The sequence below is a fragment of the Nicotiana tomentosiformis genome, chromosome 6, assembly GCF_000390325.3.
Source record: "Nicotiana tomentosiformis chromosome 6, ASM39032v3, whole genome shotgun sequence".
NCBI classification, from domain to species: Eukaryota; Viridiplantae; Streptophyta; class Magnoliopsida; order Solanales; family Solanaceae; genus Nicotiana; species Nicotiana tomentosiformis.
Window position 1 is genome coordinate 141,414,898 of NC_090817.1, and position 25,877 is coordinate 141,440,774.

The 25,877-nt window shown below is 38.3% G+C and overlaps 3 protein-coding genes across 3 annotated transcripts; all 3 read left to right on the plus strand.

Moving 5' to 3' along the window:
- The first annotated feature begins 3,855 nt into the window (after positions 1-3,855).
- Positions 3,856-8,068, plus strand: LOC104121060 (cytochrome P450 714C2-like). The gene is made up of 5 exons (XM_070177932.1): positions 3,856-3,937; positions 4,586-4,812; positions 5,314-5,561; positions 6,414-6,774; positions 7,374-8,068. Exons 2-5 carry the CDS (start codon positions 4,597-4,599, stop codon positions 7,797-7,799), a joined length of 1,251 nt encoding a protein of 416 aa, XP_070034033.1. The 5' UTR covers positions 3,856-3,937; positions 4,586-4,596; the 3' UTR covers positions 7,800-8,068.
- A 10,929-nt stretch (positions 8,069-18,997) lies between these two features.
- LOC138894859 (uncharacterized) lies at positions 18,998-21,391 on the plus strand. Its single transcript, XM_070179591.1, has 4 exons — positions 18,998-19,244; positions 19,452-20,011; positions 20,408-21,067; positions 21,200-21,391. Exons 1-4 carry the CDS (start codon positions 18,998-19,000, stop codon positions 21,389-21,391), a joined length of 1,659 nt encoding a protein of 552 aa, XP_070035692.1.
- A 180-nt stretch (positions 21,392-21,571) lies between these two features.
- LOC138894860 (uncharacterized) lies at positions 21,572-25,630 on the plus strand. The gene is made up of 5 exons (XM_070179592.1): positions 21,572-21,763; positions 21,904-21,992; positions 22,774-22,922; positions 24,288-24,735; positions 24,829-25,630. Exons 1-5 carry the CDS (start codon positions 21,572-21,574, stop codon positions 25,628-25,630), a joined length of 1,680 nt encoding a protein of 559 aa, XP_070035693.1.
- Positions 25,631-25,877: the final 247 nt, after the last annotated feature.

Here is a 25,877-nt window from a genome sequence, read left to right on the forward strand (position 1 = left end):
TCATTCACGACCATACCTTCAGCAATAAGGTCATGAAAAATAAGTTGAAGCTCCTGAACTTGGGTTCCAACAGTTTTGCTGTCTATCATTTTATAGTCTAGAAACTTGGCAACCACGAACTTATTCAAGCATGCATCTTCAGTTTTGTACTTCTTCTCAAGTACGTCCCATAATTCTTTCGAAGTATTCATCGCACTGTATATATTGTACAAGTCTCTAAAGCGCTTAAGATATAGCCTTTGTAAAGAAAATCTGCCTGCTTCCACGCCTCAACAATCATGAATTTCTCGTTGTCCAGCATGTCCGCAGCAGGCACTGGAGGTTCTTCACTAGTGAATTTCTGCATACCAAGTGTGGTAAGCCAGAAGAACATCCTTTGCTACCATCCTTTGAAGTTGGCTTCGGAAAATTTTCCCGATTTCTCTGCCGGTGGAACAGCAGTCCGGCTTGACGAGGCTATCGTCGTTGCCGCAACAGTCGCAGAAGAATTTTCGTTATCAATTACCATTTCTCACTGTAAACAATACAAGAATTCAATTAATGGCAAAACCAAAACAGTAAACAATAGTGTTATTAACAAAAAAAATAGTATTTATAAGAAATAAAACCGAAGTTTTTTATATACTGTTTCATAGAAAACGATGAAGTTTTTATGTTCTTCAAATCGTTTTCTGAATTTCAATACTCTGATGAAGTTTTTATATCTTCAAATCAGAACAGTAAAATTCAGAAGGAGTAGAAAACCACACAGGTTTTAATCTCCACAAACAAAATACAGAATAAAATAATTTCCTTAAGAATGTTATAGTCTGTATTGCTGTAATAAACAATTAAACTTTCTGAAATATATAAACAAAACAGAAAGTTAGTAATACTTGTTTAACGAAATAAATTCTGGAAAAAACAGTATAGAAATAAATCGAGCCCACTGAATACACAGTGTGTCTTTAAGAAAATTATTCCCCTCAAGTACCCGAGGTGCTGGAATATATCCTCCCAGGATAGAACGATTTAACTCACCAGAGTGTTGGTACCAAAATGCCGGTGAATAGCGAGCCACTCGAAGGCTGTAAAACACACTGGAATTTTTGTGCAGAAGAAGAAGAAGAAGAAGAAGCTCAGAAAATTTCGTAAGGAAAGATTCTGAGATTCAAACTCTATTTATAGAGTTGCTGGCATTGTTTCTGACTTGGGCTTTCAGAGTAAAGCCTTTGCTGATTCTGATTAGATCATTAAAATTGTGGGAGAAATTCAAAAATAGCCAGATTTACAAGTGGTAATTGAAAAATAGCCACAGTTTCAAAAGTAATCGAAATTTAGCCACTTTTCATGTAAAGATAAATCTGAACGAAAACACTACTCAAAATTCGAAAAATATTCCAGCATAATATACTGGAGTTTCAGCATAATATACCGGAACTCTAGTATAATATATACTGGAGTTTCAGTATATTATACTAGAACTCCAGCATAATATACTGGAGTTTCAGTATAATATACCGATCCAACATAATATGCTGGAAGTTCATATACAGGTGCTCCAATATCCAGTACATTATGCTAGAACTTTCCGCGTGTTGGAGTTCCAGCATAATATGCTGGAAATTCATACACAGGTGCATCAATCTCCAGTATATTATGCTGGACCTGTCCGTGTTGCAGCAAAATAGTGACTATTTTTTAATGACTTTGCAAACGTCGTCTATTTTTCAACGACTTTGCAAACACTGGCTATTTTTCAATTACCAATCCGAAAACTGGCTAGCCCGTGCTATTTTACTAGAATTGTTTGTTCCAATTCAAAAGGCAAAGGTGACATATTTTTTCAAGTAATCATCTAACTTGCAGATCTTTTTAATAAAATTTACTAAAAATTAATCTTTTACATTTTAAAATTACTGAACTATGTGGTTGCCAACCTCATCAAAATTTACCGGAAATCCCAAGTAAGCATTTACCTTAACCCTAAAACGGTAATATACACTATATAGTTTTATAAGATATAATAAACATATTTTTAACTACTACTTCTAAAAAAAGTTTAAAATAAAATTGGCAAAAAAATCCAATTTAAGGAATAATTCGATTTTATAAACAAGGCACAAGTCTATTAATGATAAATACATAAAAATATAGAAGTGTAAATCCAATATAATTATCATATCCAAGGATGGACATTTTCATACGAAATATGTGGACTAATATTTAAAGACTTCTTTTATCCTCTCCACTTCCCATAGAACCATTTTCTTCTTTACCAAAAAGAAAAGGTCATTAATTATTTCAGCTTAGTGACTAATTACTGGCGCAATCTGCCAATTGTGCAGCCTTAATTGGATAATTGTGTTTTAACGCTGTAACGCACATTCTGTTCCTTTGATGGAGGAGGATGGCAATAATTTGGTAGACTCTGTATACTTCGAAGTTGCAATAAGTCAAGAAAAGCTAAAATATTATTTACTCTCTTTGTAAATAATATTTTTCTCAAAATATTTTTTTGGGTGTTTGGTCTCTGAGTCAAATTTTTTATTTTTCGAAAATAATTTCTGTCAACTAAATACTAAAAAATGACTTCGTCTATGCGAAATATTTTTCTGAAAAATGACTTCTGTCATATCAAAGACACCCTAATCACGGCGCAAATTTCACCTATAAAGGAAAAGCCCCACCTAATTAGTTAAATGTTCAAAATCGTTAGATCCAAACCCAAACTGTGCTTGTGTTAAGTGCCTACTTGATGGACTTGTAATTAACTGAAAGGTCCTAATTATTCAAGTGCACAATAATATTGGTTAAGCTTAATAGCACCTCTTAGGAGTGTAAGTTAAGTGGAAACTAACTTGATTCAAAACACAGGCTAAGTGGGGATTGTCCAATTTTTTTCTTTCTATTAATTCACCTAAATATTTAAGACAAAGTCATTTTATGTAATGAGTAATGACTATGCCGGATTTTTAAGACAATGAGGTCTAGACAGGTATTATACCATTGATTCCCATTACGATTTGGCCATCTTATTTTGATTTAGATTTGGCCGCACTAACCTTTTTTTCTTTTCCAAAGCACACACTAACATATCACACTGTCTCCAAGTGGTTTCTTCCCTTTTCTTTGTCACATTTCGAACCGTTTTTCTAATTTTTAAGTTGAAAATAGCAAGAGAAAAAAAAAGAAAAGAAAATAGAATTGTGTCTCACGATTAATCCCTTTAAAAAAAAATTAAAATTAAAATAACCATATGGTATCTGGTAGACTGGTACGCTTTAGCCCGACCAATTCATATACCAACTAAAGGGAAGCACTCTCTACTAAGGGTTCCTCCATTATCAAATGCGCGAAACCGAGATCTCTGAATAAGAGTAAAAGAATCATCATCCATTCCATCACACTCGACTAATGAATTTACATTCGCGTCATATAAAACCCATTAAAAAAAAATCACTTCCTACCAAGAGTTTGAAAAAATGTTCCCTATTGAGAGTTTCTTTCATTCTCAAATACCTTTTTTAAGTGTAGAGGGCCCATGGTTGATTCTTAAGCAACCACTTATCCATGTTTTTTTTCTTTCTTTTTGTTTTGACTCAGCTATGGTAGTAGAAGCATAAACCAATTAATTTTTTCCTAGTATATGGGGTTTGGCTTCTAGCATATTTTTCCATTCCAATTATTTCCATATAAAGAGCTTCCTAACTAAAGATAAGGCAAACAACCAGCACATAGTATTCCTCCAAAACACAACTAAAACAGAACACGAAAAAAAACAAACAAGAGAACTGATTGAGCCAATATAAATCCAAAAATGTTGTTATTAGTTGCATTAGTGTGTTTAAAAAGTCACGTAAGGCAGATGCAACAGCTGCCTTTAATGGAGATTTAGACTCCCATAACTGTGGAGCAGCTCTTCTGCCCTTCTTTGATCAATGGCAGAAACAATACGGTATGTTAAATTATGTAATCCCACCTCCTCTAAATTTTTAAGCTGGTGGAAACGAGAGATTTCCGTTTACTTAATTATATCTTCAACATGCTCTTCGTATAAGAGCCGATTCTTTTTTATAACTTGGTGGTGAGACTTGTGACTAAAACCTTTGTAAGCACTAGCGCCATATAAAATTACGGCGATTTCATATGAAAGTTTAAACTATTAGACATAAAACACTTTTATTTAGTTAATTATGTCTTCGACATGCCTATGACACATTAAAATTTCTTTTTGATAATGGATGAAGACCCTGTCTGCTATGTGTCATACTGAATTATGTGACCATCTCACTTAAGGGGCGAACCACCCTTCGTCAAAATATTACGCTGCGTATATAGATAAAATATTAAGTCTTAGAGGTATGTAATTTATATGGAACACAGTTTGTCGGGGAAATGTTTTCACTTCCTTCAAGTTTGAATACCCCTTTGTCTCACGTGGAAGTTTAAATAGTAGGAGAAAACACACTTAGTGGTGTTCTTGAAAACACAACTTTCTTGATTCTCTGCTATATCAGGAATTATTGTTTTGTAATCATGATTTTGCTCTTGTTTTTTTTTTTTCTTTTTCTAATTTTAATTTTTATGGCTGAGCATTGAGCAGGTGATGTATTCATGTTTTCTCTTGGCAACACACTAATAATGCATGTGACACAACCAGAAATGGTAAGAGAGATCACTACTTGCACATCCCTTGACTTGGGTAAGCCAACCTATCAAGCTAAAGAGAGGGGTTCTTTGCTAGGCAATGGAATCGTAACTTCAAATGGACCTTTTTGGGCACATCAAAGAAAGATTCTTGCTCCTGAGTTATATTTGGAAAAAGTTAAGGTAAAAAGTATTTAAATTATGTGGATACATAGTAGTGGTGGCAAAATGGATACAAAAAACAGTTATCTATTCATATTATCCACTAAAAATGGGTTGAATAATGAACTTTTTAAAACAGGTCAAATATAGATAAGAACCGTATTATCCACTTAGAAAATGGATAACTAATGGATTTAACTTTTACATTTATAAAGACTCAAATTAGGGGTTCCTCAAGTTTGAGATACTAGTAATTCTCCCAAAATTGATCATATTCAAAAGACCATGGATAATATGATTTTGCCGGTTAACTCATTTTCTATCCGTATTAAATTTGGGTCGGGTTAGATAATTTATCCGTTTTTGTATTACCCGTGTTGACCCGCCTATAATCGACCCGTCCCGCCCGTTTGTCACCCATAATTCATAGTGTAACGGCAATTTTAACACGTTGTAGCAGGCGATTCAACTCTATATTTGTCGACGAAGTTATTGATATTCATGCCATTTTGAGTTGTGCAGGGAATGATAAATTTAATACAAGATTCTGCATTAACATTGTTGAGTTCATGGAATAATCAAGTAGAAGCTCAAGGTGAGAATGCTGATATCAAAATTGATCCGGACATGAGAAGTTTTTCTGGAGATGTAATTTCTAAAGCATGTTTTGGAAGCAATTTTTCCAAAGGAGAAGAGATCTTTTTTAAGCTCAGAGCTCTCCAGGAAGCTGCTTCCAAAAGAGTCCTCTCTATTGGAATTCCAGGCATAAGGTTCACTTCTCTATAACAGTTTCACTATATAATGTCCATTCCTATAAAAGCCAAACTTTTTATGAAATTTTCATGCTATATGTTATAATATATGTTCTATATAACAACATTTCGCTATAACAACCAAAAAAATTCAGAACAAATGAGACTGTTATAGAGAGACTGACCATACATACAAGTACACCTCAAGTTAAAGCAAGTTGAGGTCATACGAATCTTCATTGGTAGTGCCGCTCCATTTAAGTTATTTCAATTCAAATTTTCATATGTATAGTGATGATATTGAAAATTTGAGGCATGAACAATTTTTATAGCATTAGAGGTCACAAATGGACGGGTTAAGTCAAACTTGGGCAAGCCAAAACATGTCAAATTAATAAGTTGGTCATGATCCACTCTATTCAATATTTTCTTAGATCAAGATGGATAAAACATGAGTCATAACCCAACCCGCCCAACAACCTCCGCTCTCTTTATATTTGCTTTTTGAAAAAAAATGTGTTAGGTTTTGATCCGGGGGTTAAATTAATCCGTTTTGACCCAATAGTTTGACTAGTTATTTCTGATCAACTCCTGGGTGAAATTAACAAACAGATCATAACCCAGTATGTATTTTAAACTTGGACGAATTCAGCGGGTAATTAAAAATGAATTGATTTTGCCACATCTATATAAATTGACTAGGAGATCACGGGTTCGAGATATGGAAACAACCTCTTGCAGAAATACAGGGTAAGACTGCGTAAAATAGACTCTTGTGATCCGGCCCTTCCCTGGACCCAGCGCATAGCGGGGACTTATTGCCTTTTTTTATTTTTATTTTAATTCAAGCTCCTTTCTTGGATGGAACAGGTATCTTCCTACCAAGAACAACAGGAAGACATGGGCCTTAGAGAAAGAAATCAAAGAATTAATCTTGAAAATAGTGAAGGAAAGAAGGGAAGCTGGATCCGAAAAAGATTTACTACAAATGGTTATTGAAGGAGCCAGAGACAGTAAACTAATTAGCAATGATACATTAATTGATCATTTCATAGTTGATAACTGCAAAAACATTTACTTGGCTGGTTATGAGACCACTGCTGTTGCAGCTACATGGTGTCTCATGCTTTTAGCTGCAAATCCAAATTGGCAACAACGTATTCGTGCTGAGGTCCTACAAATTTGTAAGGGTCGAATTCCTGATGCTGACATGATTCGAAAGATGAAACAGGTATTTACGTAGACGGATTTAAGATTTGAAGTTTATGAATTTCTTAATCTCAAATTAATATATAATAATATCTGAGTTCATAATAAAATATTTAATTCATAAATATATGGGGTGTGGGGGGGAATTCATGTGAACCATAAATTACGTGGTAAAATCCGCCCCTAGCTACTTATAAGAGTTAGTTTCATAAATGATCATTGAATTAAAAGTTCTTTGCAAAAAAAATTCAAAACTATATTTCATAATTAAAGAAATACATCAATGGTAACTATATTACGCATAAAATAAAATATTTAGAAATTTATCAATCCGGTAACAAAACTTATAAATGGCATTTTCGGCTCCAGGTTGACGAATTTTTGGCGATTTCATTTTATGCAAAATATAGGAACAATTGTTGTTTTTTTTTTTGTGGTTAATATATTTGGTTTTGTGACGTTTCTGCAATAGAATTTCAGTTCATGACTATTTATGTACCCGTAAAATTAACCTGTCTTAATTACTCCAAAACCTATTTTTATCCTTCTAATTAATGTTGAAATTAAATAAGCCGCATTATTATTGATTAACACATGTTAGTATGTAACTTGATTTTGCAGTTAACAATGGCTATTACCGAATCATTGCGTCTTTATCCACCAGTAGCAGTGGTATCAAGGGAAGCCTTAAAGGAAATTAAATTTGGAGGTATTAATGTGCCTAAGGGGGTCAATCTTTGGACAATAGTGACAAAATTACACACTGATCCAAAAATATGGGGAACAGATTCTTACAAATTTAATCCAGAAAGATTTGCAAATGGAATTAAAGGTGCATGTAAATTTCCACATGTTTATATGCCTTTTGGTGTTGGACCAAGGGTGTGTTTGGGACAAAATTTGGCTATGATGGAACTTAAAATACTCATTTCATTAATTTTGACCAAATTTTCTTTCTCTCTTTCCCCAAAGTATATTCACTCTCCGGCTCTGAATTTGCTTATTGAGCCTGGAAATGGTGTGTATCTATCAATGAGGAAGTTGTGATCAAATGGAGCTCGGGTGGGAGCGAGGGTTAGCTCACTTGGTGAGCTTTCTTTCTTTCACAATTGAGGTGGAGGGTTCAAACCTTATCAATAGCTTAACATTTTCTTCACATTTCTCCATCCCCTCCCCCGATGTAATAATTTTTTTTAAAAAAAGAGTGGAGGTTGGATGCTAATTTTCAATTAGTTTTTATTGTGCGCATTTATGTAACAATGTAGCTATATATAAGTTTGGTGCAAAATATAAAAAGAATAGTGAGTTTGATCTTATGTGATTCTACATATTTTTACATTTTTTCGGTAAATAATTAATGCAAGTCACATCAATTTTATCACAGTATATATTTACCCGTAAAACAATACAGCTGAATTTATACGTGGTTTCTAGACAAGTGAACTAATTTGATCCTGAAATAATGCAATAATTGAAGGAAATGTACAATACTTAGCCTTAAAATGTAAATGAAATAGCAGAGATGACAGTTCTGGGAACAAGGTTTCCGGACACAGCAATGATGAGATCAAAAAGTGGAAAAATAAGATTGTATTAAGCTTTATATAGAATGTGGTGTAAGTTTTGCTAGAAAATTCGTGTCCTCTACAATGATAACTAGGCTCACTATTTATAACTATGTCTAGGGAAGGAGGTCCTAGGATCGTGCCCTCCTTTAATGTCAATTATGAGGGTCATTGATGAAGATGTAACGGTAAATATAAATGCCAAATTCTCTGTAACGGGCACTCGCTCTTAATGCTGCAGAATATTCCTTATTAAATGCTACCGGGCGCAGAGCATTTAATATACCTTTATGAACGTTATCCCTTCCGGTGACAAGCGGAATGACTATGTTCGGTCTTCGGCCATCCCCATCTAGGGTTCCACGTGTCTTTCCTTTAGATGACCACGTATCATATTGTCACGACCCAAAATTCAACTAGTCGTGATGACACCTAACCCAACCCACTAGGTAAGCCAACTAATAACTAATTCCAATAATATTTAATTGACTCTAATACACTCCCCAAGGACTGATAGTACAAATTATGAGCTTCTAAGATTAGAATTTACAAGTTGGTATGAAATAAATACATCATCTGTTCGAAATATACATAAACAGATTTTTATAAATCTAAGGCTACCATGAACAAGAAGCAACTATGACTGGAACACAAGTACATCTTTAAATCTAGCTCCCGTCGATCACAGCAACATCAACATCCAATATCTGTACGCAAGGTGCAGAAGTATAGTATGAGTACAACCGACCCCATGTACTCAATAAGTAACAAACCTAACCTTAGGTTGAAAGTAGTGACGAGCTAGAACAAAGGTCAGGGTCCAACATCAATAGCCAACAACAGTTCATAACAACATAATAGAAGTAATAAAAGAAGTAACTCAGAGATAAAATACTCAGCTCGTTCACAGTTCCAGAAAAATAGGCATGCTTTTCAAGTATATCAATGAAACCCAAATCTTTTACCGAAATCACCAAAATATGAGTATGTTTTGTAAAACTGTGATTGTTTCCAAAAACTTTTCAACAACAGATAGGATGTTTCATTTTTAAATGGCATGAGAAAAATACATCTCTATGCCTACATGTCAATGAGTATGTGAAGTCATGAATGACGCAATATCGTACAACATGAGGAAAAATGCATCTCTATGCCTGTATGTCAAGTATGCATGTCAATGTGATGCAACTCAGTAATAAAACCATATGCATACTCTCAGAGTATCAATTCACTCAGTCCACACAGTCACTCAGTCCTCACAGTCACTCAATCCTCCCAATCGCTAGACATTCGGTACTCGCACTCAGTAGGTATCTGCGTTCACTGGGGGTGTGTACAGACTCCGGAGGGACTCCTTCAGCCCAAGCGCTATAATCTTCACGGACAACTCACGTGCTATAGTATCAATATCTGGATCCACACGGACAACTCACGTGCTATAGTATCAATATCTGGATCCGCACGGACAATTCACATGTTGCACGGATAACTCACGTGCTATAGTATCAATATCTGGATCCACACGGACAATTCACGTGCTATAATAAGCCAATCTGGCCTGCTGCGGTGTGCAACCCGATCCCATAATTATCCTCACAATCAAGCCCTCGGCCTCACTCAGTTATCAATCTCTCAAGTCTCTCGGGCTCACAATACCATGAAACTAGCCCAAAATGATGATATGATGTATCAATAAATAATAGCAGAGACTGAGATGTGATATGCAATGAATGTATATGACTGAGTATGAAATTACAGTTTAAACATATAATTCGACAGTAGAAATGACCTCAGTGGGTCCCAATAATACCAACATTTGCCTAAGCATGATTTCTAACATGAGTCATAGCTTAGTTTCTCTAACACATAAAAATACATAGAAGAATACAAGTTAATTGACTAAACAACTCTACGGAATCAACCGAGTCTCAATTTCTACGGTACGCGCCCACACGCCCGTTACCTAGCATGTGCGTCACCTCCAAACAATTCACATAACACGTATAATCAGGGTCCATACCCTCATCTCCAAGATTAGAGATGTTACTTACCTCGAACAAGCCGAATCTAATGTCGAGCAAGCTAAACAATGCTCCAGAAATTTCATTATGCGCCTATCAACTTCCGAACGGCTCGAATCTAGTCACAATTAATTCGATTCAGTCAACACAAATTATAGGATTTAATTCCACATCAAAATACTAATTTTCCCAAAAAATCCGAAATTACACTCAAAAATCGCCCGTGGGGCCCACGTCTTGGAACCCGATAAAAGTTACAAAATATGAACGGACATTCAACCACGAGTCCAACCATACTAATTTTACCAAATTCCGACATCAACTCGACCCTCAAATCCTCAAATTAAACGAAGAGGATTTTCTAAATTTTCTAACTTAATTCACCAATTAAATGTTAAAAAAATCATGAATTCGGGTAATTTGACTAATATTGAGTTAAGAACACTTACCCCATTAGTTTTCTTGAAAATCGTCTCTTACCGAGCTCCAATTCGTCAAAAATAAAAAATGAACAAACCCTCAATATTAAATATTTTTTTGCCCAGGTATTTTGCCTCGTTTTGTATGCCAAACAATCCCGAAACTCTCTTTTGATACCTCCAATGGATTCCTTGTAAAATTTCAGTCAAGTTAGGCTTTTGAATCACCTAATTTGGCCTTAAAATGAGGGAGATATGATGTTTTGAAGATTTAAATGAAGTCTGGAAATTTAAGGGATAAAAAAAGAATGACATTTTCGTAATTATTTTACACGAGAAAATCAGCAACGAAAGAATTTTCGTTTTATCATCCAAAACTCATTCGGAACCTCGCGGACACAAAGCAGATATGCGCTTCAATCATAAAATACGCTACGAACCTGTTCGCGCACTCAAAACACCGAAAAGAGGTCATCTTTACCCGATATTGACCATGGTCAAATTTCAAATCCTTAACTAGTTTCTCAACCAGTGATCCAAAGCACACCCGAGCCCCTCGGGACCCTATTCAATCATACCAATAAGTCTTAAATACGATACGAACTTAGTCGAAACCTCAAATCACATCAAACAATGCTAAAATCACGAATCATACCTCAATTCAAGCTTGGCGAAACTAAGAAATTCCAACTTCTACATTTGATGTCGAAACCTATCAAATCAAGTCCGGTTGACCTCAAATTTTGCACACAAGTCATAAATGACATAATGAACCAATAAAATTTTTAGAACTGGATTCCGACCCGGATACCAAAAAGTTAATAATATTTTATTTGGACTAATAACTAAATTTATTTGACTAATTAAATTCTTTAGTTTAATTATCAAATAATAAAGTAATTAATCCTTTAGCAAAGATCAGAACACTCGTTAGTATGCGACCCCATAGGTTCAATACTAAGCCGGTAGTAAGTTGATCACATCAATATACTAATCAAGGGTGGCGTTTAGCAACACTCCTTAACGACCGAATAGAATGAAGTATACAATTTACTTTCAAGAACCCGTAGAAGAATAATATAGTAATTCCTTCTGTCCTTATAGCTCTGGGTCACCCTAGGATATGGTTCAACTGTCAAATTGATCACGCCCAATTATGCCTTATAAAAAGGACTAAGCGGTCGTTGCAAATATATTCTGGCTAATATGTCCGGAGTCGAATCCCACAAGGAATTAACCTATCAAACAAAGCTACTAGACTCGCACAAATTCACACAATCAATCTTCAGAAATATTTAAGTAACAGATTGGGTTTTATTAACTAAATATTACGTAATGAAAATATAATAATTAGCAACTAACTACGAATGGGTTGTAAACAAGAATTGGAATGAACTAATGTTGTGATTTCCCCTATTGTCGGAATTTTTTCCGCTACGTTTTCAATAAATTTGCCTAAGTCTTCTCTACCGATCATGAGCACTCTAACTATCGTAACTCTCTCCCGAGTAATTATCACAATTTACTAGACATATTCTCCCGAATTACGCTAGCTAGCATTAAGCACAGCTCATTCAAATCGCACCAAGGTTTCGTTATCCCTAAACCCACCTTTAAACCTCCGTATTGATCCCTCATATATGTTTAGGAGTGATGTTGTTCAACAACTACCTAAATATGCACTCTCTCCCGAGTAATACATACTAAACAGGCACAGCTAATTGAGGGCCCTTCAATCAACCACAAGAATAATATAGTTAAACAAATAGAGAAAATACTACGGCAAATCTATATTAACATAACAAGAAAATTATCCTTCAATAGGTTCTACCAAAACCCTAGATTAGAAATTTAGCTACTCATACTCATAGTAACAATATCCCAAATATTTTGCATAATTAAAATAGAGAGTAAAGATGAAAAGATGTAGAAATAATGATTCTAACTTCAAGGGGTGATTCCACAAGCTATTCTTGCCTCTAGCTGCCCAAAAAATGTCGCTCCTGTGAGCACCTGATTTTTGCCCCACATATGAAATTACTCCTAAAAAATAATCCAAAAATAATTTTAATTTTTTTATGAACTTTAGAAGTTTTTCTTTATTTGTTTTATATTTATTCGCATTGTTTATGCATGTTAGAAATATCGTAAATCATAAAAATATTCAAATCTTAATTTCATTGCATTTTAGTTTTTAAATTGCATTTTTAAGATTTAATTACATTGTTACATGCATTATTTAAATATCTAAAAACCAAAAAAATACATTCTTATACTAGTTAATTAATTAGGTCATTAGTCAATTAGTGAGTAAAATATATATAATAGTTTAGCCACACAAATTGGTTTAGTCAAGCCCATCCCTTTAGAAGCCCAATTTTCATGACCCGCCTGGCCCAACCGAACCCCCTCTCTTTAAGGGACCCTAATTCCCCTTCCATTCTCAACACCAGAGACGGACGACCCCCCCATTTTGGAAAAACCCTAACCTAGCAGCGGCACATCCCTCCCTCTTCTCCCTCTTCATCTTCTCAAGAATGATACCCCCCTCCATTTTAGAACTAATATTAGCCGCCTCTCTTGCTCCTTCTTCACTCTCACGGACATACACATCATTCTCAGCAAAAATACAAACTCCCTCACTCATTGATAATACACACAGCTGAAACAGAGTTAGGAAAACTTCAAATGAGGATATGAAAATCAAAAAGCTTGAAAAACAAAATAAGAACCGGAATTTCTAAAGGAAGATTGAAGAAAAAGTTGATTTCAAAACTCAGTTCCTTCTTTTCTGGTTTATCGTTAATTCTGGATCTAATTGGAGTTGATTTTGCTATTGCTGCTATTAAACACTCACTGATTAGAAGCTGATTTCCCACTTGATTTTCTTTGACCTTTATTTGGTTTTTGGATTTCCTGCCGATTTCGCATTGATAGGTATGTAGCTATAACTTTGTATGTTTCTGTTAAGATATTAATTTTAAGATCTGAATTTTCAGTTCTGTTTCATATGATATGTTATTCTTACTGTTTGATGAATAACTTGGTTTAATTCTGAGGATTTGGTTCCTAGTTTAATTCGAAGTCAAAGTAAATAACCTTGTATGTGTCAATCTGCCAAACACCGTTAAATTTTAAGTCGTTGAGCATTCTACATACTTTGATCTTTTATATTTAATTGACATGAATATTTATAATGTGGGATCTTCTTATTTGTGTGAGAATTGCACTGTACAAGTAAATTCTAGTAGCTGAAAGACACGTGATTAGAATGGTATATAACTTTAAATGGTGTTATTAACTTATAACTGGGTTTAGTGTATTTGAATGTTTATTCATGCATACCTAGGTTGATTTAACGTGGTGATGGTTTAGTTTGGTTCTCAATTGTAATTAAACAGTACTGACTTTCATAGTCCTCTGAGAATACATAGTATTTACTGCATATATGAGAACCTACAAGTTCCATTCCGTATATTGCAAGCTCTTTTGTACTAGCCTGGTTGAACTAAATGCACCTCTTACAAGTTATTTGCTGCTATTCCGTAGAGTCTTAGAACCGTTTGTTTCTTGACGTTGTAGTCTTGCCATGCCTTGATACTGTTGACATTTTCTTTTATTTAAAAATTCTACTTGGGCATCAGGATCATGGTCATGTGCACTGTTCTTTAGCTTTCAAGTCCAATCCCAAATTTTAGGAAAGAAGACTTATAAACACACGTAGTGTGCTTAGGTGCGATTAATAATGAACATCGTGACTATGGGTACGGTTCTCGTGGCATGGTCACGATACGTAAATCCTAATTCGAGTGTGCGTTTCACGTGACTCGACCAGAACTTCAAACAATAATAAAAATAAGCATGTCGTAAATCGCGGGTGCATTTCATGTGACGCGGTTTGCGACGTGTGCCAAAACGACAAGTGTACGACATCGTGACTTGTTCCAGAAATAATTCCATAAATAATTAAAAGCGGTTAAAAAGTAAAAATGCACAATAGGCTTTAAATATGTAATAAATCAGATAATTAGGCCAAGTATTAATTATTAAGCGACCGTGCTAAAACCACAGAACTCGGGAGTGCCTCACACCTTCTCCCGAGTTAACAGAATTCCTTACCCGGTCTTCTGTGTTCGCGGACAAGAAATAGAGTCAAATTTTCTCGATTTGGGATTTAAAATAAACCGGTGACTTGGGACACCATAAATTATTCCAAGTGGCGACTCTGAGATAAATAAATAATCCCATTTCGATTCATGTCACTTAAATTGGAAAAACTCCCTATCCCCCTCGAGAAAAGGAGGTGTGATAGCTCTGGCGACTCTGCTGGGGACACGAATCCAGAATCTCTAGTTCAGGGTTCAGAATTCGAGCATAGAACAACTGTTATACTTGGTTTTTGTCTATTATCTGATTTTTACGTGTTTGAGCCTAATGTGCTAAATGCCGCTTTTTACCGCTTTGATATTGTTTGAACTATATATAAACTGCTACGAAACTCTCCTTCTCTCTGAGTCTTCTAAATCTTCTGGGGAGCGTGCGCTTCGCGTGGCTTCTTTTCTGTTAGAGTCATATTCTAATTTTAGAATGAGGTTCGGACAAGTTGCAAAGCCGGTGAAGCTTCTGCATTCCCGGTACGCTGCCCCCCGGCTCGAGTTGTCCGCTCGGGTAAGCCAGGTCTAGAACAATACAGCCAAGATTTAAACTTAGAATAACACAACCTCATGCCGGATCCCTAGTAGGTACGTTTGCTTGCATCACATGCATTTGACTTAGGGGACTCAACACAGGGGTTGGGTCCGTCTAGGATAGGTGTACCCGAAAATTAAAAGACCATCTTGATGCATTCTTTACGTGTTACTTGTGCATTAATTTGCTTGGCTTATATGTTGACCAGCTTCTAGAGTAAGGAAAGAAAATTAAGAACAAAAAAAGAAAAACCAAGAGTGAGATAGGATAGAAAAATGCCCGGTTTTGATAATCTCGATATTCAAAAAATCCCGTTACTCTGCCAAAGTTTCAAAAAAAAAAAGAAAAAAAGAAAATCATTTCAAAACAAATCATATCTTTCTGTGCATCAAAATTGACCGAACTACGCGGGTTTGATTCTCACCGGATATGAGATACGTAGGCAACCCTCATCGGGTCCGGCCTCGTTTTTGCAAAAATAACCAAAAAATGCATCATTTTGTCATAAATAAATTTAGGGGATGCCATTTTCTGTCCAAATAGCCAGAAACGTCCCGACGGGACGCCGAAAGGTTTATTTTGCAAAAATAGCCACCTATGGTTCTTTTCTTAACTTTGACCACTTAGCAAGCACAGTTTTAAAATCTTCATTTCTGAAGGGCTGAAGGGCCGTATTTGCAAAGGTGGCCTTGAGTTGTTTGAGTTTTATTTTGCAAAAAAATAATCTTTATTTTGGGATCACAAAAAAAAAAAAAAAAATCAAAAATCACTTGTTTTTAACCAGTCGCCTTAAATAAAAATGTGCAGGATAAGCACTGTTGAAAATATACCTTTTCGAGTCGTAGACGAGATTCCACTAGGACTCCACATGTGGTAGAACGACCTGGGGGAGGTCGCCAAGCGTTCTGTGACAAAGGCTTTAGGTGGGCTCACTGGTCTTCTGGAGATTAAACCAAGGGTTGATATAATCGAAGCTTTGATACCGTTTTGGGACCCGACACACAATGTTTTCCACTTCTCTGATTTCGAGTTAACCCCTACACTAGAGGAGATAGCAGGTTATGCTGGTTTCGAAGGGAAGCTAAGGCATCAATATCTAGTAGCACTAAGAACTGTAACCCCTCATAAGTTTTTGGACCTCTTGAGTATTAGCCGGCAGGTTAAAGATGAAAATTTAGCCGGAGGATTCTGCACATTCCGTTTCTTATACAGCCGGTATGGGGACCCCCACGGATTTGAGGCTCCGGACACTGGTTTGAATCATCAGGGAAATAAAGACAAATGGGAAACACGCATGGGTTTGGCCTTTGTGGTGGCATTTTTAGGCACTCTGATATGCCCAAGGAGTGACAGACATATAGAATTGGGGCTCGCAGGAGTGGCCGACTTTATGGTCAAAAAGGCCAATGGCACTATCATACCGATGATTATCGCAGAAATTTACCGATCTTTAACCGTTTGTCGAGCCGGGACAAAGTTTTTTGAGGGTTGCAACTTGCTTTTACAAATGTGGTTGGTAGAACATCTTTGTCATCGCCCAGGTTACATGAACTACGGTCTGACCGGACTCAGTTGCATCGAAGAATATGAAAACCGAGTAAACTGTCATGAGTTGCCAGAAGGTACTGAGGCATGGTTCGCGTATTTGGGTTCTTTAAACGCAAATTGAATTGAGTGGACTTTCGGTTGGCTCCCAGTCGACGAAGTTATTTACATGTCCGCCGGAGTGTGCTTTCTTTTATTAATGGGTTTTCGGAGTATTCAGCCATATGCCCCGCATCGGGTCCTACGCCAATTGGGCAGATGCCAGACAATCCCCTATGACGAAGAATTGAGTCCACTTGTTATTGAACTATGCCCAAAAGCTACATTTCCAGAAGAAAGGGTTCGCCAGATTTGGCACCAATGTAGGTTCCTGGAGCCACAGACTCAAGTACGGGATTTGTCCACGGGTGAAGTAGGATCCAACTATGCCACATGGTATGGTAAAAGAAGTCGGGTCGATCAAGAGCCAGAATAGCCCGCCAAAAGGGCCCATGTCCAACAATTCACCGATGGAGCACGAGAGCAATGGGCTTGGTTAGCTAAAGAAAAGGAATACCGGACTACTATAAACAAACTAGAAGAACAAATTGAAAAAATCAAATTTGATAGTAGTTTGCAGGCAGATGAAGATGAAGGGGAAAATAGGTTGGCTAGGGAAAATGAAGCCCTTCGAGCCCAAATCCAGAGAATGAAAATAGCCGCCAAGACACCGGTAAGAAGTGAGAGAGATGAGAAAATTATAACCAACCTAAGGCGAAAAGTGCATGATTATGGTTTTGACTTGACAAAGGCCGAAAGAGACTTGTTAAATGCTCAAGCAAAGTTGGCCAAAAGTGCAGAAGAACATGCTAGATTAGCCCACCAGTTGAAGCAGAAATATGACAAAGAAGTAGCAAATTTACAGAAAAAGCTGGTTGCCCTGGAAAATGAAATGGTCAAGCAAACAAAGGATTTCAAGACAGAAAGAGAGTATTGCTATGCATTGATTTACGAGCTACAAGAAAGCCTGCAGAAGTTACAAGACCAAAACAACACAGATACACAAGTTTTGGAGGCTCGGGCCCAGCAGATTAGACGTTTGCTTCAAGAAAAGGATGTCATCAGAATGAGGGGTGTCATCAGAATGAGGATTAAAGAGATAGCGGATTATGTTGTAATGAAATGCCATGAATGTGAAGACATGACCAAGTCTATGTTTTTTGCTTCTGTGATGATATTCGTTCGACAAGTGATGGTTGACCTAGACCACCTTCAAGAAGATATTGCCCGTAGGCCCGTGCGGAGACCGGCTGATGTCCCGCAAGCCCCCGGAGTACCAGTGGACGCTTTTATGTATTTTTGACTTTTTTTTAAAAGTTTTTGAGTCTGTTTTTTTTCTCCTCGAGTTTTGTTCGTCTTTGTCAAGGCTGTTTATTGATTTATTTCGAGTCTGTAGATTTTTCTTTTGTAGTCATCACTACTTTAAGTCACTGTAATAGAAAATCCAAAAAGATGTCTTTTATTAATGAAATATTGAAAAAAAAACAAAAAAAAAAATTTCATTTTGCATTTATATCCCTAAACTACGTAATGATCTGATTCATGCGGAGTCATGATACGTAGGCAATCCCTATAGGATTCGATCATAGTCTTAAAATAAATAAAAAAGAGAAAAAGAGAGAGGAAGAGAAAAGGGTGGGAAGAAAGAAAAGAGGGGCCAAACAAAAGGAAAAAAAGAGGATGAGAATTAAAAGAGCAAAACACAGCAAAAGGAGAGAGGAAAAAATCAGGATTCGAAATTTGGGAAAAGAGCCGGGATGAAACACATAAGCCGTCGCAAAGCATTTAGAAACGTTTAACTGCTCAGGTGCATTGCATCCCTAATATGCGATTCCCTATCTGTTGAATGCTTCAAAACTGACCAAGTTATTGTGTGTGCATAAAAAGATAGGTTCTGTTTAGGTGGTTAGTTTGTTGGCATCCTGGCAAGTCACCCCTATAATACCAGATCAAAGTGCAAGGCAGTCATGACTAGCAAAGAGTCAAACACGGGTGTTGTTGACCCGCCGAGGGAGATTGTAGAATCAGAGTCTGAATTGAAAGAGGAGGTCCACAGGTTGAAGCATCAAATGGCTGAAATGTATCAAGCCTGGATCATGGGGCATCCTCCACCTTCATTTTTCGCTAACTACACAAAAAATCCCGCTTTCATCCCACCACTGGCACAAGCCCAGAATCCCACTACCGTTGATCTTTCCCCTCAGCATGCACCGGGTTTTACCCCTTTCCACCACTACCCCGGCACCTCGTCCCAAACTTTCCATGCTCCACCAGCCAAAACAACCGCATACCCGGCTCCGACATTTGCTCCTATTTTCGTAGCCCCTCCGCGAGCTACCCTCCACCGATCTTCTAGTGAACCCGTATTCCAAGCTCCAGATACCTAATATTATGCTCCGGAACCAACTTTCAAAGTCACAGATCCTTATTCCTACACCCCTCACTTTGAACCTCCTGTTGAAACTGAGAAACCATCCCGGAACGTGGAGCAGGATGAGATATTTAGGAAAGTGAAGAGTCTAGAACAATCCTTGAAGAACATGCAAGGGATAGGAAGCCAAGTAAGCGTGGTTTACAAGGATTTATGCTTATTCCCTGATGTCCAACTGCCCGCTGGGTTCAAGATGCCCAAGTTTGACATGTACGATGGACATGGAGATCCCGTGGCCCATTTGAGAGGCTTTTGCAGCAAGATGAGAGGCGCCGGTGGAAAAGACGAATTATTAATGGCGTATTTCAGTCAGAGTCTGAGTGGGGAGGCTTTGGAATGGTACACCCGCCAAGACGCTAGCAGGTGGTATATATGGGATGACTTGGCTCAGGCCTTTGCTCGGCACTTTCAGTACAATATAGACATTATCCCGGATCGCCTATCTTTGACCAAGGTAGAGAAGAAGCCCAGTGAGAGATTTAGGGAATATGGTTTCAGATGGAGAGAACAAGTTGCACGGGTCAATCCTCTAATGGAAGAAGATGAGATGGTCGAGTACTTTCTTCAAGCCTTAGAACCTACTTACTTTGGCCATTTGATCTCAGCCATAGGTAAGTCCTTCAACGATGTGGTAAAGATGGGAGGAATGGTGGAGGAGGGACTCAAGTCAAGCAAGATCATGAGCTACTCTGCCATAAAAGCAACCACACAGGAAATTCAAAGTGGCACCGGAAGCCTGTTAGGCAAAAAGAAGAAAGATGATGTCGCTATGTTTGTCTCTGGATCAGGGCGTGGCCCAAGGGGTTCGCCTCACCAGTACACCCAACCTCGACCCCAACCTCAAGCCTACACCCAAGCTCCATATAATCCATCCCAACATTATTTCCCACCACAAGACCCTCAATATTCAGTCAGACCACCCCAATACCATGTTCACCATGCACAGTCATATGCGCAACCCCCTCCTTACCCGCAATGGCATGCTCCAACTCCACAAAATCCTTATCCACCCCCACAACCATACCGAAACCCTACTGGTCCAAGCTTTAGATCAAGGCCGGATTATAGAAAAGAGAGGCAGCAACGGAAAGAAACCTTCACTCCTCTTAGAGAGTCGTATACCAGTTTGTTTCAAAGGTTGAGGCAGTTGGACGTTTTGAGGCCGATTGAGCCAAAGATACCAAATCCACCTCCAAGGAACCTTGATTATTCCCTCAGATGTGCATATTATTCTGATGCCCCAGGGCACGACACAGAGAAGTGTTGGCATTTGAAGAGGGCGATCCAAGAGCTTATTGATACATATCAAATTGTGGTCCAGAGCCCGGAGGCGCCAAACATCAACCAAAATCCTTTTCCGGCTCATGTAGAGACACATATGATTGAGATAGTTCATAAGGATGGGGAGCCCAAGAATTCTTCCAAGTCTGTCACGATGATCCGGGCTAGCGAAAGTAATCCAGTTAAAGCTCCAGATTTTGCAAAAGCAATGCCTTTGACAATTGAAGGGGTGTCGGAGAGGCTAAGCACGCTCAACGTGAAGCCATCTGTATTGGTTGTGAAAGGGCCTCCGATTGATGTTGAAGCGAACCAGAAAAAGCAAAAAGTGATCGTACCAGGGGTCCCGGGCAAGCCTGTCATAATCGTGGAAGGGGCTCGTATTACCCCCGTTATTATTAAGCCAGTGACCCAATTACCAATGGTTGACACAAAATTCGTCCCGTGGAATTACAAACAGGTGATAGTAGCATATAAAGGGAAAGAAGTAGAGGAAGAAGTCAATGAAACCGGAGGACTGACTCGTTCTGGGAGATGTTTTACCCTAGAAGAACTGAGGAAAGCCAAGCCATTCAAGGATGGCCTCATCCCAGTAAAGAAGCCGGTCACTGAAGAAGAGGCTGAAGAGTTCCTGAAAAAGATAAAAATGTAAGACTATTCCATTGTAGAGCAGTTAAGGAAAACACCAGCTCAGATCTCTCTTTTGTCTTTGCTGATACATTCAGATGAAGACCGCAAAGCCCTGATGAAGATTTTGAATGAGGCCCATGTTCCTGATAAGATCACGGTAAACCACTTGGAAAAGATTGCTAACAAGATTTTCGAAGCAAACATGATCACTTTCTCAGATGATGAACTTCCTATGGAGGGTACAGAGCACAACCAAGCTCTTTATCTCACAATGAAGTGTGAGGATTCTGCTGTCTCAAGGGTACTGGTTGATAACGGTTCTAGTGCAAATATTTGCCCTCTGTCCACTTTGCAAAAGTTGAATATCGGCACTGAAAGGATCCACATGAACAATGTATGTGTTCGAGGCTTTGATGGAGGAGGGAAAGATTCTGTCAGTGATATAATGCTCGAATTGTCAATAGGGCCAGTTGAGTTCACTATGGAGTTCCAAGTTCTAGATGTGGCTGTCTCCTACAACTTGTTGTTGGGCAGGCCCTAGATACATGCTGCCAAGGCAATCCCGTCTTCTCTGCATCAAATGGTAAAGTTCGAATGGGACAGGCAGGAAATAGTTGTGCATGGTGATGAGAACTTATTTGCTTACAATGACACAATTGTTCCATTTATTGAAGTTGGAGATGATAAAAGGCCTTGGGTTTACTAAACGTTCGAAACAGTGTCTGTCGAGAAGATTCCTGAAGGAGAATGCATTCCAGGTCCAAAGCTACCCTCCGCGTCTGTCATGGTAGCAAATGAAATGTTGAAGAATGGTTTTGTGCCAGGCAAAGGCCTGGGTTCGTCTCTGCAGGGTATTGCACATCCGGTGTGTCCACGTGAAAGTTTCGGTACATTTGGTTTGGGATTCACACTCACAGGGAAGGACATGAAAAAGGCTAAAAATTTGAAAAGAAAGGCATGGTCACTTCCTAAGCCTGTTCCACATATCTCCAAGTCTTTTGTCAAGCCAGGGGTCGCAAAACGCCCAATATCAGCGATCCCAAAACCTGTGGTCGACTTTGATGAAGAGCTGATCAAGAGATTCCAGAGTCTGTTTGATGAGGTTAATATGGTGGAAATCGGGGAAGGTTCCAGTAATGCCGATGTGCAGCTCGTTGGGCCAAATGTGAAGCTTAGCAATTGGAAAGCTACTCCTCTCCCCACCCGGAAGGAGTTTTGGTAGTTTTCTTTGTTTTCCTTTTCTGTTATCTGGGTTATTCCAGGGTTGTAATCCAGATTTTTTATTTTTTGCTTGTTTTGATGTACAAACCCTTCTATCCTTTTATTTTCAATGAAATACAATTTTCCGTTTTCTATTATTCCTGATAGCGTTTTATTTTTGTTTTGTTTCTTTTTTCTGTACAGTTCTTTTGATGCTGGTTTCAATGACATGACATGCATGAGGAATTTTCAGCTAAATCTTAAAAGCCAATCTAATTCCGAAATAACAATCCAAGAAGTAGAGTGTGATGATGAAACAGAATATGATGAAGAAGCAGCATTTCAGGAAATCAGTAGAGAACTAAACCACTTTGAAGAAAAACCCAAGCCTAATCTGAATGAAACTGAAGCAATAAATTTAGGAGATCAAGATAATATCAGGGAAACCAAGATAAGTGTGCATCTGGAACCACAAATCAAGGAAGAAATAATCAAAGCACTGTTTGAATATAAAGATGTTTTTGCATGGTCGTATGACGACATGCCGGGTTTGAGCACTGATTTGGTAGTTCATAAATTGCCAACTGATCCGGCATTCCCTCCGGTCAAGCAAAAGTTAAGGAAGTTCAAGACTGACATGAGTGTGAAGATCAAAGAAGAAATCACAAAGTAGCTTGACGCAAAGGTCATTCGGGTCACTCGATATACCACTTGGTTAGCTAATGTCGTGCCAGTACCAAAGAAGGATGGTAAGACCAGGGTCTGTGTTGATTATCATGATCTCAATAAGGCAAGTCCAAAAGATAACTTTCCATTGCCGAACATCCATATTCTGATCGACAATTGTGCCAAGCATGAGATTGGGTCTTTTGTGGATTGCTACGTGGGATATCACCAGATCCTGATGGATGAGGAAGATGCAGAAAAGACAGCATTCATCACACCATGGGGGACATACTGCTACCGGGTAATGCCATTTGGTTTGAAGAATGCTGGAGCAACTTACATGAGAGCAATGACTACCATATTTCATGACATGATACACAAGGAAATTGAGGTTTATGTAGATGATGTGATCATAAAGTCAAAGAAGCAGTCCGACCATGTTGGAGACTTGAGAAAGTTTTTCCAAAGGCTCCGCAGGTACAACCTCAAGCTCAATCCGGCAAAATGTGCATTTGGTGTCCCGTCCGGGAAACTGTTGGGATTCATAGTCAGTCGACGCGGTATTGAGTTGGACCCATCAAAGATAAAAGCCATCTAAGAATTACCACCGCCAAAGAACAAAACCGAGGTGATAAGCCTTCTCGGAAGGTTAAACTACATCAACAGGTTTATTGCTCAACTCACGACAACTTGTGAGCCCATATTTAAGTTGCTGAAGAAGAATGCTGCGGTTAAGTGGACTGATGAGTGTCAGAAAGCATTTGATAAGATCAAGAGTTACCTGTCAAACCCACCTGTGCTGGTCCCGCTAGAACCTGGGAGACCTTTAATTCTCTATTTAACGGTCCTGGATAATTCTTTTGGTTGTATGTTGGGTCAACACGACATCACGGGCAAGAAAGAGCAAGCCATTTATTATCTCAGCAAGAAGTTCACTCCTTATGAGGTTAAGTATACTCTTCTTGAAAGGACATGTTGTGCCCTGACTTGGGTGGCACAAAAAATGAAGCATTATCTGTCATCCTACACTACTTACCTCATTTCTCGCATAGATCCTCTAAAGTATATCTTTCAGAAGCCTATGCCTACAGGAAGATTAGCAAAGTGGCAGATTTTACTCACAGAGTTTGACATCATCTATGTGACTCGGACCGCGATGAAAGCCCAAGCCCTGGACGATCACTTGGCTGAGAATCCAGTGGATGAAGAATATGAGCCACTGAAGACTTATTTTCCTAATGAAGAAGTGATGTATGTTGATGAGGATGATCATAATGAAAAGCCAGGTTGGAAACTCTTCTTTGATGGAGCTGCTAACATGAAAGGTGTCGGAATAGGGGCAGTACTCATTTCTGAAACAAGGCATCACTACCCCGTAACAGCTCAACTTCAATTTTATTGCACTAATAACATGGCTGAATACGAGGCATGCATTCTGGGTTTGAGGCTAGCTATAGACATGGGAGTTCAAGAAATATTGGTTTTGGGAGATTCGAATTTGTTGGTTCACCAGATTCAGGGAGAATGGGAGACACGAGATTTGAAGCTCATACCGTATCGACAATGTCTGCATAATCTTTGTCAACGATTCAGGTCGGTAGAATTCAGGAATATTCCCAGGATTCATAATGAGATTGCCGATGCCTTGGCTACTCTGGCGTCAATGTTACACCATCCGGATAAGACTTATGTCGACCCTCTGCATATTCAAATCCATGATCAGCATGCCTATTGCAATATGGTTGAGGAGGAACCTGATGGTGAGCCTTGGTTCCATGATGTCAAGGAATACATCAAATCGGGGGTATATCCGGTACATGCCATAGGTGATCAAAAGAGAACCATTCGACATCTGGCTAGTGGATTTTTCTTAATTGGGGGAATATTGTACAAGAGAACTCTAGATCTAGGATTACTAAGGTGCATAGATGCTAAACAAGCTTCGACTATCATGGCCGAAGTGCATTCTGGAGTTTGCGGGCTGCATATGAATGGGTACATCTTGGCAAAGAAGATTCTTCGAGCAGGTTATTATTGGCTCACCATGGAACGAGATTGCATCAGCTTCATTCGCAAATGTCATCAATGCCAGGTGCACAGTGATTTGATTCATTCCCCGCCATCTGAGTTGCACACAATGTCTGTACCTTGGCCCTTCGTTGTTTGGGGCATGGATGTCATTGGACCAATTGAGTCGGCAGCGTCAAATGGGCATAGGTTTATTCTGGTGGCCATTGATTACTTTACCAAGTGGGTCGAAGCTGTAACTTTCAAGTCCGTGACCAAGAAGGCGGTGGTAGATTTTGTTCATTCAAACATCATTTGTCGGTTTGGAATTCCCAAGGTAATCATCACAGATAATGCTGCTAACCTCAACAGTCATTTGATGAAATAGGTATGCCAACAGTTCAAGATTATGCATCGAAACTCCACTCCGTATCGTCCTAAGGCAAACAGAGTTGTTGAGGCTGCTAACAAGAACATAAAGAAGATACTTCGTAAGATGGTGCAAGGTTCCAGGCAATGGCATGAAAAGTTACCTTTTGCTTTACTGGGTTATCGCACTACTGTTCGCACTTCAATAGGCGCAACTCCCTATTTGCTGGTATATGGAACCGAGGCAGTTATACCTGCGGAAGTTG

What these genes read in the sequence shown, in the direction of transcription:
- LOC104121060 (XM_070177932.1), top strand. Translation starts at nt 4,597, where the DNA reads ATGTTTTCTCTTGGCAACACACTAATAATGCATGTGACACAACCAGAA. An exon ending in TATATTTGGAAAAAGTTAAG is followed by an intron (nt 4,813 to 5,313) that starts GTAAAAAGTATT and finishes TGAGTTGTGCAG; the next exon opens with GGAATGATAAATTTAATACA. An exon ending in TGATTCGAAAGATGAAACAG is followed by an intron (nt 6,775 to 7,373) that starts GTATTTACGTAG and finishes TTGATTTTGCAG; the next exon opens with TTAACAATGGCTATTACCGA.
- LOC138894859 (XM_070179591.1), top strand. Translation starts at nt 18,998, where the DNA reads ATGACTAGCAAAGAGTCAAACACGGGTGTTGTTGACCCGCCGAGGGAG. An exon ending in TTCCCCTCAGCATGCACCGG is followed by an intron (nt 19,245 to 19,451) that starts GTTTTACCCCTT and finishes TCAAAGTCACAG; the next exon opens with ATCCTTATTCCTACACCCCT. An exon ending in TAATGGAAGAAGATGAGATG is followed by an intron (nt 20,012 to 20,407) that starts GTCGAGTACTTT and finishes CACCATGCACAG; the next exon opens with TCATATGCGCAACCCCCTCC.
- LOC138894860 (XM_070179592.1), top strand. Translation starts at nt 21,572, where the DNA reads ATGATCACTTTCTCAGATGATGAACTTCCTATGGAGGGTACAGAGCAC. An exon ending in GCAGGAAATAGTTGTGCATG is followed by an intron (nt 21,993 to 22,773) that starts GTGATGAGAACT and finishes TTTTCTGTACAG; the next exon opens with TTCTTTTGATGCTGGTTTCA. An exon ending in AGCAGCATTTCAGGAAATCA is followed by an intron (nt 22,923 to 24,287) that starts GTAGAGAACTAA and finishes TTTCTCGCATAG; the next exon opens with ATCCTCTAAAGTATATCTTT.